General features: G+C 38.4%; 1 protein-coding gene across 1 annotated transcript in view; it reads left to right on the forward strand.

Moving 5' to 3' along the window:
• Positions 1-3,652: 3,652 nt before the first annotated feature.
• The window catches only part of EXD1 (exonuclease 3'-5' domain containing 1), a 594,484-nt gene continuing 586,031 nt past the window's right edge, over positions 3,653-12,105 (forward strand). Inside the window, exon 1 of the mRNA XM_053711728.1 lies at positions 3,653-3,785. Within this exon, the coding sequence (XP_053567703.1) occupies positions 3,653-3,785 (133 nt within the window). The remainder of the gene's footprint in view (positions 3,786-12,105) is intronic.

Genomic DNA, 12,105 nt, shown 5'->3' on the forward strand with positions numbered 1-12,105 from the left:
CTGAAGGTACGGTTTGACAGGTAGGAAGAGAGCCACGAAAGGGCTGTGTCACAGATGCCGAAGGATTGGAGGGTTTGGAGCAAAAGAGGGTGGTCGACAGTGTCAAAGGCTGCGGACAGATCAAGGAGGATAAGCAGAGAGAAGTGGCCTTTTGATTTAGCTGTAAGTAGGTCGTTGGTGACCTTAACAATAGCTGTCTCTGTGGAGTGATAGGGACGAAATCCAGATTGCAGCGGGTCAAGAAGGGAGTTTAACGTAAGGAAATGGGATAGGCGTGCATATACTAGTTTTTCAAGAAGCTTTGAAGCAAGATGGAGGAGGGAAATTGGGCGGTAGTTGGATGGGGAGGTAGGATCAAGGGAAGGTTTTTTGAGGATAGGTGTGACCAGTGCATGTTTCATTGATGAGGGAAATGTACCAGTGCTGAAGGAGATGTTGAAAATGTGTGTTAGTATAGGGGTAAGGGTAGCAGAGAGAGAGAGGGGAGCAGCTGTGAGGGGATAGGGTCAAGGGGACAGGTAGTGAGGTGAGAGCGCAGTATAAGTGCTGAAACTTCGTCCTCAGTAACAGGGGAGAATGAACTAAGTTTCAGGTTATGAGGGTTGTGTTTGAGTGAGAGTATTTGAGGGGGGGAGAGAATGGAATTGTGTTGAGCTGATTTCATGTCTGATGGGATCAATTTTGTTAATGAAGTGACTGGCAAAGTCTTGAGCTGACAGAGAAGTTGTATTAGGAAGTGGGGGAGGGCGGAGTAGAGTATTGAAAGTGGAGAAGAGACGTTTTGGGTTTGAAGAAAGATTAGAGATAAGAGTAGAGAAGTAGTGTTGCTTGTGGAGATTAAGGGCAGAGTAGTAGGAGTTCAAGATTAATTTGTAATGAAGAAAATCAGCTGAACTCCGTGATTTTCTCCAATGCCGTTCAGCAGTACGGGAACATCTGCGTAGGTACCGTGTCAGAGGAGTATGCCAGGGCTGGGGATGAGTGTGTGATTTCCTAGCAGTGGTAAGAGGGGCAAGATTGTCAAGGACGGATATAAGGGTGGAATTATAGTGGCAGATTGTTCAGGGCAGGAAAAGGAGGAGAAGGATGAGAGGAGCGGTTGAAGGGAATTAGCAAGTTGTTGCTGATCTAAAGACCTAATACTTCTGTGAAGTTTGGTGTGAGGAGTAGAAGGTGGGAGAGTTGTAGGAAGGGATGATATGTTGCAGGTAAGGAGATGGTGGTCAGAAAGAGGAAAAGGGGAGTTTGAGAAGTTTGAGAGAGTGCATCGATAGCTAAAGATCAGATCAAGGGAGTGACCGTCTATGTGAGTGGGAGAATCAGTCCATTGTGACAAACCGAAAGAGGAAGTAAGTTGCAGAAGTTGTTTAGCAGATGAGGCAGTGGGATTGTTAAGGGGGATGTTGAAGTCGCCAAGAATGAGGGCAGGGGTGTCTGAGGAAAGGAAATAAGGAAGCCAGGCAGCAAAGTGATCTAAAAATTGAGTTGGGGAGCCAGGGGGGTGGTATATGACTGCAACACGTATAGAGAGGGGAGAGAATAACCGAATCATGTGTGCTTCAAATGAAGAAAATGTGAGTGAAGAGAAGGGCTGTATTTGTTGGAAGGTGCAACGAGAGGAAAGTAAAATACCGACACCACCTCCTTGTCTGTTGCCAGACCTAGGAGTGTGGCTGAAATGGAGACCCCCATGTGACAGTGCAGCAGTGGATGCTGTGTCTGAAGTAAAGAGCCAGGTTTCTGTAAGAGCCAGAAGGTTAAGAGAGTGGGAGATAAAGAGATCATGGATAGAAGTTAGCTTGTTGCAAATAGAGCGAGAGTTTCAGAGTGCACAAGTGAAGGGGGAAGGGTTTTTAGATGTAAGAGGAATGCGATTAAGGTTACCAGAGTTTAGTTTATGAAGTCTATGGAAAGGCACACAAGGATGTGAAAGGTTAGGAGGTTGTGAGGGACCAGGATTAGGGGAGATGTCGCCAGCAGCTAGTATGAGCAAGAGGGAGAGTGACATGAGATGAGAAGCAGATTTGCAGTAATGAAGTGCAGGGGGGAGAGAGAGTATTTAGGAATAAGTAGAGTTCATGAGTACAAAAGTAAGGTGAGTATAAGAGAGATGGGCTAATGAACAGTGCAGGTGAAGAGGGAGGAGTAACTGATTAATGTAGTTTGTTATAGAGACAAGAGGTAGAAAAAAGGAATATGAAGATATTGAGCATTATTATGAAAGTGGGAACCAAGTAAACACATAAGACACAGTGTTACAGCAGCACTTGCAAAAGGATACAATGAGATACATAAAACATAGTATTACAAGAGTACTTTCCTTGTGTCTTGCCCCTTGCCCAATCCTTGTTCACTTCTTGTATAATTCTTAAAAATTAATGCCTCACTTATAAAATGTTCACTTTGAAAATGTGAACATATGCTATTGTTAAAAAGTACACAGCCCTGTTATCAATGCACACACCCCTGTGCAATGCACATCCCCTAACTAGTCTGAAATATATACAGGTAGGGCAGTCAGCTGAGTCCACTAAATTTACTTAATTGCTAATCAAAGACAGTTGGTAAGGCCAATTGGAATGTTAGAATCTGGTCAGGGTGAGATGAGTTAAGTAAACAGACAATAAAAGTTGGAGGGGGTTAAAACTGTGATATAAGAAAACTATATAAATTTTAGAGTTATAGCAAGTATTGATAAGGAGTGAGCATCACATGGCAATTAACTAGACATTAGAATTGAGACATTGGGAAAAATAATTACAAAAAATGCAGGACTTAATTTTAACAGACTAAATTCAATTGCTCTATATATATATATATATATATATATATATATATATATATATATATATATATATATATATATATATATATATATATATATATATATATATATATATATATATATATATATATATATATATATATATATATATATATATATATATATACACACAGAGATTTGTTGTAAAATGACAGAAAAGCAGGGAATAGCAAGATTTCAGTGCAGGGCCTTAGTTCACGTACCAAAAAGAGGGATTTGTTGTAAAATGACAGAAAAGCAGGGAATAGCAAGATTTCAGTGCAGGGCCTTAGTTCACGTACCAAAAAGAGGGATTTGTTGTAAAATGACAGAAAAGCAGGGAATAGCAAGATTTCAGTGCAGGGCCTTAGTTCACATACCTGAAAGCAGAAGAGACAGTAGGTTAACTCCGCATTCCTTAGCAGATGTCAGTAGGCAGTTTGATAGTTAGTAACCAGCAGTGTGGAGAGTATTGAGTGTAATTCTTGTATAATACTTAAAAATTAATGCCTCACTTATAAAATGTTCACTTTGAAAATGTGAACATTTGCTATTGTTAAAAAGTACACAGCCCTGTTACCAATGCACACACCCCTGTGCAATGCACATCCCCTAACTAGTCCTTTCTTTTTTTTTTTCTTCTTTTCTTTCTTTTTTTCTTTCTTTCTCATGCTCTGTCACCAGTTGCTAATTACAGATGTAGTTAGAATAGGCAGGATCCTAGGGTTACTACTGTGCACATTTTTGTTTTTTAAACTTTTTTTTTCTATGCTAGAGTTTTATATTATGCAGGACATATTAATGTCTCACTATCTTGCTTTTTTCAGTTAAAGAGGTTGTAATACCGTCATGGAAACTTACATCGATCCAGATTTCTTGAGTAGGGTCATTGGGAAAACCATCAAAATCACACTGACCTATGGCTGCTTCCAGGGTGTCTTAAATCATGTTGACCCGGGCCGAACAATCCTTGTAAGCAAAGGTAACTCCACACAACCTCATTGTACAGATTACGATCAAACCCAGCCATGAACCACGATCCAGCAAAGAGGTGGGAAGAGCATCCTCTTCATCTTTATGGTGCTCAAACGCCTATGTGCTTATTTGGCCCTGGCTATTATGCCATAAAGATAAGTGTCTGCTCTCCCTAAAAGCTCAGCCTATTGAAACGGGCTTTGGATTAAATAGCAAAAACAGGTATTTCATATAGATAAACAAAGGCACAATTTCCAATACATGCTGTACTCTGTAGCTGGTACAATAAGTTACTGTGACGTGTAAGGTTTTTATTACCATAGAAGAAAAATGCTATATCTTGCTGCAACTTTCGTTACAAAAAAAAAGAAAAGTGGAAAATGAAAGGTTTGATTTTGAAATATGTATAATTACCTGTGACGCAACAGTTAAGATTTGGAATCTGTTATTATGAATGATGTGAACATTTCCTTTGATATTCTTTTGTTATATGAAGTAATATTTGTTTTGTTGCAAACCAGACCTCAATAAAAAAAATCCATTAAAATAATAAATACATAAATATGCACTAGGTAGGCTGTAGTGAAAATAAATACACTTTTAGGGCCATACATACAAAGAATGCATTTTACTGAAAGGACATAAACTGGAATAACTCTCTAGTGTGTTTAACCATTGCATAGTAACCCCCAGGAACAACAATATACTTCTGCTCCCAAGCTGAATGTAGGAGGAGATAACAGATATTCTGGTTTAAAATAATTCATAATGTCCTTTTTGATGGCAAAATTTTAATGTTTTGCAGTCCTGGGCGGCACACCTTGATAAGCCTCTTATCTGTTGTCTGTCTTCTCTCCTTTTGCTATGGCCAGTTGATGACAGAAACAGTGTTCTCCACAGGAAATTCTGCCAGGCAGGTGGCATTATGAAGCAGCTGTGTAGGGGCAATGTAATACTGTCCTAATATAACCTTTTTTGCTATACAAAGCACAAATTAATTGCATCATTATAGCATAAATGTAATATTTTCAATGGATAGCCAAACTAAACATCACTTTTATTACAAAGTGACACGTCCTCTGGGGTTTCAGGGTATTGCAGTGATGCCTCGATATTGAGGCATCCTGCAATAACCTCCTTTTTTTTTTTTTTTTAGGCAGCAATGCAGAGAGCCACTCTGTGGCCCTCTCTGCATCCGCCAGCGATGGTGCCGATTGTTGGTGGGAGCCATAGCAGAGAGGCGGGTGGGCGGCCCATCGCTGGATCACTTCCGGATCCTCTTCATCCAGTGTGCGTGCGAGGATGGGAGCTGAGCCAAGCGGGTGGGTGGGAGCGCACACGCGTGCTAGTACATTACATATACTTAATTATATTGTATGGGATGGAGGGAGAGGGAAGGGGGGGGGGGTTAAATAAATGTTAAAGAAAGTGAACTGGGAGGGGGGTAGGCTATTGAGGGGGGGGGGGGGCAGGCAGCTACACTACAGAAAAGTGACTTTTTTGCCAAAAAAATAAATAAAACACTTTTTTTGTGTGTATATATAGATATAGATATGTGCATGTATATGTGTGTGTGTGTGTATATATATATATATATATATATATATATATATATATATATATATATATATATATATATATATATATATATATATATATATATATATATATATATTTATAGTGAGAGAGATCTCTCTCTATCTCTCTCTCTATCTCATCTCCAGACACCAACTTTTTCCCACAAATGGACATCCGCCTAGGTGCAGACTTGAAAAAGATACAGGAACCAAAAAGATACACTCTCAGGACTTTTGTAAGTGAAGTAAAGATTACTTTATTCGGAACGTTTTCGGGGATCAAGTCCCCTTCGTCATGTGTATATACAGGTGGCCCTCGTTTTACAACGGTTCAATTTACACCGTTTCAGCATAACAACCTTTTTTTCCAGTCATGTGACTGCTATTGAAAAGCATTGAGAAGCAGTGCATTTATTAAAATAGCCAGTAGGTGGAGCTGTCCGCTTGTGTTGCAGCAAAGCCAAGCAAGCTGAAATTAATCAGTTTGACCAGACCTGAGCTATCAAGCAGATTTCAAAGGAACAAGATCTTCCTGTCTATAAATCAGTCCAGATTGGAATACATAGAAAGAACTGTTTGCAGAAAAATGAAAGTGAAGTCTGCGTTGTGTGATTATTTTATTAGGTTTATAATGCTGTTTAGCATTTAAAGTCTTAATTTCAAAGCTTTAAAAATAATGTATTAGGTGTTACTTATGACAATTTTGAGAGGGGCCTGGAACCTAACTCCCTCACTTCCCATTGACTTACATTATAAACTGGGTTTCAATTTACAACGGTTTCGATTTACAACCATTCCTTCTGGAACCTAACCCCGGCGTAAACTGAGGGCTACCTGTGTGTGTATGTATGTATATATATATATGTATATATATATATATGTGTGTGTATATATATATATATATATGTATATATATATATGTGTGTATATATGTGTGTGTGTGTGTGTGTGTGTGTATATATATATATATATATATATGTGTGTGTGTGTATATATATATATATATATATATATATATATATATATATATATATATATATATATATATATATATATATATATATATATATATATATATATATATATATATATATATATAAAGAAAGGGGGGTCACCAGCGCTAAAACTACTATAGGAGAAATAGCTAGTAAGTTATAGATTTTATAAAAAAGATCTTTCAGTGATTAAAGATGTGATGATTTTATGAGACTGCACTCACTTGGTTGGTCGGAAGTGCACCAAAACTTATATATATAGATAAGTATAAAAACTGAGCGTGCAGCCTAAAGTGTGAGTCAGTGTACCCGTGTCACTGAATAAAATGTGGGTCGGAAGAGAATTTTCTCAAAAGTAAATAGGCGCACTGCTATACAATTATGAATAATGTGGTATTAATATACTGTATGGTGTATACAAAAACAAAGTTCAAAACCAATCAGTTGGTACAGGTTAGTTCTTTCCCAGTAAAGTTCTGGTATAGGTTAAGTGATAGCGCTTACCAGAGCCAACCTCAATCCTATGAGGTAAGTGATCAGCAATGGAGTATAGATGATCCCTTTGGAACTGTGTGCTCTCGTGGAAATCTTTTGGTATCTGTTGCTCCTGCCAATGAAGATCCTGGACTCTCTTATGAAAGCAAGAACGATTCTTTGGTTCTCTCTATGGTATTTGTTGAAGTCCTGCTGGTTTTTAGAGGAACTTGTTGGTGAAATGGCAATCTTGGACTCTCAATGGATTCCTTCTTCTTTCAGAAGCTTGGATGTCCAATATTCTCATAGATGAATAGAAAAAGAGAAAAACAACATAGAGTAGTACTGCAAAATGATTAAAGCAGAAACTAAATGTATGTCCTGGTGTAAAGTAAGTATATTGCGCTTACCAGAGCAAACCTCAATCCTATGAGGTAAGTGATCAGCAAGGTGTTAAAGATGGTGTTTTGGATGTTCCAAGAAATTCCTGGTCTTTTTTCATCAGAGGGAATGGCAATCCTGGACTCTCTTATTAGAGTAGGGATGGTCCTTTGGTTCACTCTTTGTTGGTATTATACAAATGTGTCTTGAGTGACTTATATCCAAATGAAATCCTGGGCTCTCTGAGTATTTATTCTCTCTTTTGGTATTGGGATGTCACTTGTCCTTTGCTTGTCTTTAGAGGCCTGGCTTGTGCAATTGGTTCTCTCTCTTCCTTGCTGGCTTCTACACAGCAACCCCAGCATGAGAAGATTTTGTCATACACAGGGGGTATTTCTTTCATGTTATTTCTTTATTGTTGTTTTTTCGATATTCTTTTGATATCGGTTTTTCCTATGTGATTGAGATTTACTGCGATCAGAGGGACACAGATTGACTGCGCTCAGTGGGTAGTACGCTAGCCGATCTTTGAGTCACGTTGGCTAGTGTCATATTTGTTGTAATTTAATAGTGTGATTGACCTTAGTTTTTGGTTCCCTGACAGCTGTTGAGATGCTTTGCGCAATGATCGCGTCCTTAGCAACAGTAGGTGTGAACCGGGAACAGATTAGTCTGATACAAAATGAAGGTTGATTGGCTAAAAGCTTACGATTAAGTTTGGTCATATTTTATTACTTTAGTTGACTCAGAATTTGATATGATTTTGATTTTGTGAAGGGGACATGACTACCAACAATAGGATTCATTCTGGGCTTGTTTTTAATTAGTTTTTTGATCGATAATTTCACAACATTTACATGCACAAATGTATCACTAATTTTTATTGGTCACTGTAGGGGTGTGTCTATTATTCAGCCCGGATTGGCTTATCTTGAGGGGAGTGTGTTTGGGAGCCTATTTAAAGGCTGATTTTGTTTAGTGTTAACTTGTCAGAGGAAGGGACTGTTGCTGTCCCGAAACGTCACAAACTGCATTAAAATCATTTGCCACATTTTGAAGAATTTTTTTTGCATCTCTACAGTTAACCGTATAGCACCCTGATAGTTGTGGAACGTTGGTGAGAGTGCACATACACCCATTTATATATATATATATATATATATATATATATATATATATATATATATATATATATATATATATATATATATATATATATATATATATATATATATATATATATATATATATAACATGAAGCACTCCAAAGGTCTTTTATACTGATCACCTTTATTTGTGAACGTTTTCGGGCATAAAATAGCCCGTCCTCAGACTTTTCCAGGTTACAAAAACTTACCACCAAGCTGTGCTTATAACCACCACCAAACAATTGTGTCCACGCTCTCCACGGTAGATGCGCCTCCCAGAACGAGTGACGTCATCATCCATGGCAATGTGCAAGGGACTACAAAACAACAGGACAGAAGAAAATAAACAGATCACAAATTACACAGACCACAAAATAAACTAAACAATTATGCATCCTGTCATAGTGCTGAAAAGAAAAAGTTAATTGCATGTAAGATTCACTGCAGTATTATCAACGCCGCTCCTAGTGTGCCCGGCCGAGCGGTTGCCAAGGAAACCAAAACAAACAATGCTGAACAGTCAAAGAAAGGACGGCACACAAGGGGGGCGTGGAAGAGAAGTCGCTAAACTAATAATAACTTCATAATGTTAAGTAATCTACATCACAAAAAAGGCATATCTCCAAATTACAGGATAATTCTAACACTAAACTAAAAAACTTTAATTGTACCAATCCGCAAAACAATATGGCTAGGTTGCTAAGCAACCAAGAAACATAATAAATTATTACAGGAAGTATCCAGTACGATCAAAAAAGGGGGAATTTTTGTAACAAACACAGCTGAACAGAGAAACTGGCACTAACAACTGGGTCACCACAAGTATAGTGAATGAAACTCAGGGAAGCCAAACTGTGGAGTGGTGTTCATCACAAATCAAAAATACAGTTATTTGCAAATATATAAAGAATAATAAAGGTGATCATTTTAGTGTTAATACAGTGAAATATTAACTAAGCTCAGCCAAAAGTTAGGCCATCAAAAGAGAGATATTAATACATGTTGTACCATAACTTAATCTTCAGCAAAACCAGGTATCTCAATTAAAGCAAATAGAATCTCAGAAATAGATAGTGGATCTCATAATTTTATAAACTATATACATATTTATATTGATATAATTGAATGATTCAGGACTCCCACAAGAGGCACCAATATTGAATGGAGGTTATAAGAACACCTGCCAATCCAATTGGGTGTTAAGTCCATAGGGAACAAGGGTATTCAACTCGAATGTCCATTTTGCTTCCTTTTTTAGAAGCAAACGGTTTCTGTCTCCTCCTCTTGACAACGGCGGTACATGATCAATGATTGTGTACTTAAGGTCCATCACGCTGTGCTGTAGTTCCAGAAAATGTCTGGCTACCGGTTGTTCCGATGAACCCTTGTTGAGTGCCACCTTAATTGCAGAACGATGGTTTGCCATACGTGTACTCAAGTCGTCGGTAGTCTTACCTACATAATACAACCCACAAATACAATGTAGGAGGTATATTATGTGTGTAGTGGTACACGTAAGTCGAAATCTATGTTTATAGATTTTGCGTTTGTGTGGGTGAGTGAAACATGAGCCAGTTATCAGTCCTCCACATGTTGTACAGCCGAGGCATCGGAAGACTCCAGGTTTTTTGATGTCCAACCATGTAGATGATCTGTAACTATGTATAGGGTCAGTTTTGATTAATAAGTCACGTAGTGATTTCGACCTTCTGTAACCCACCCTAAGTGGTTCAGTTTTATACAAAGGTAAAGATCTGTCAGTGTTAATGATTTTCCAATGTGTTTTTAGGATGTCCATGAGGGGACCCTTATTACCTGTGAATGTAGTCACAAATGTCATCCTTTTAGCCTCCTCCTTAGACTCTCTGTCTTTGCCCTGACAAATGTTATCACACTCTTAAGACAATAATTTTTGAGGATAGCTCCTTGTTTCAAAGCGTTGGACCATCTCTGTCAGTTGTTTGTCTCTGTTGTCAATTTCCGAGTTGTTCCTAATCACTCTAAGCAATTGCGATTTAGGCAATGCTCTCTTTAAAGAAGGAGGATGGCAGCTGGTATAATGTAATAGAGAATTTCTATCAGTGTCCTTTCTGAATAATGTCGACTGGATTTTACCATTCCTTTTATATAATCTGACATCCAAAAAATCGATTTGGGTTTTACTGGACACCATTTTGAACTTCAGAGCTGTGTTGGCTTCATTGAGTTGTTGGAACCAAGTCTCCAGGCATTCCAATGTTCCAGACCAGATCAGGAATAGGTTATATATATATATATATATATATCTTAAAAAAGCGAATATTTTTGACCTGAAAGAGCTTGGTCCCAAACTCCTCAAAGTGGGCCATAAAAAGGTTGGCATATGATGGGGCCATGTTAGACCCCATCGCCGTCCTTTTCATCTGTAGGTAAAAAGATTGTTCAAATCTAAAGTAATTGGTGGTAAGGCAGAACTCCAGTAATTGAAGTAGTACTTCAGGAGGGGGTCCAATATAAGGATATCTGGAAAGATGAAAAGAAATTGCTTGTAGCCCTTCCCCATGGGGAATCACAGTATACAGACTAGTCACATCTAATGTGACTAGCCATATATCTTCATCCATATCCTCAAAACCCTTAAGCATATCAAGAAGTGCCGCAGAGTCTCTCAAGTATGATGGTGTTTGATATACAAATGGTTGTAGAAACTTGTCCACAAAAGTTGCAATGGGTTGGTGTAATGAGCCTATGGCAGACACAATAGGTCTGCCCGGTGGAGGTGAGATTCCCTTGTGTATTTTAGGGAGGGTATATAAAACCGGAGTTCTTGGGTGTGTCACCGATAAGTAGAGATAGGTATCCCTGTTGATGAATCCTTGGTCATACGTCAATTTAACATATTCATCCAACTTTTTCTTGAATGTATTAGTGGGGTCATGTGGCAGTGGTCTGTATGTATTGTCGTCAGCAAGTTGTGACAAGATCTCTGTCCTGTAATCTTTATAGTTAAGAATGACCACTGCCCCACCCTTATCTGCTTCACGTATGATTAAGTCCTTGTTTCCTGAGAGGTTTCTTAAAACCTTCCAATCCTCCTTGGAGAAAATATTAAAAGCCTCTTTCTGGTGCGTACCTATAGACTGATTCATATCATCCTGAAGTAATCTCGTGAAGGTATTGATGCTAGCATTGCTGAAATGAGGAGTATATGTAGACTTTTTCTTTAATTGATCATGATCCATCTCTGATTCGCCAAATTTATCCTTCAGACAGAGTAATCTTTGGAATTTTTTAGTGTCAATATAAAATTCAAAAGGGTCAGTTCTGCTGGTTGGAACAAAAGTAAGTCCCTTATTCAGGATTTTAATTTCAGAGTCACTAAGGGGATAGTCACTCAGATTGACCACTATGTTAAGTGTACTCATTTCTGTGGATGTAGCGGTGGTTTTCCTCTTATAGCCCCCTCTCCTGACACGCCCCCTCTTCCTCTGTAGTTTTTTGAGCGTGTTGTAACTCCTTGGGGGTGTTGTGTTTCCTGAGCAGGATTCTGTGCTTGCTCAGTATCAGAGCCTGAACCAGACCCTGAGCTTTCTACAGTAGTCAGATCCTAAGGTTTGTAGTAGCGTGCTCGTCTCTGTCTCTCACTGGCCGACAATTGCCACAAATAGACCCGTTTGTCCCGGTAATCACTTATTACAGCCTCCAACTTCTTATTCTTAAACTGTATAAGATCAGTTTCATATTTATCGATCTTGGTCTGGAGTTTGTTTAAC

This window comes from Bombina bombina, chromosome 1 (assembly GCF_027579735.1).
Source record: "Bombina bombina isolate aBomBom1 chromosome 1, aBomBom1.pri, whole genome shotgun sequence".
Classification (NCBI taxonomy): Eukaryota; Metazoa; Chordata; class Amphibia; order Anura; family Bombinatoridae; genus Bombina; species Bombina bombina.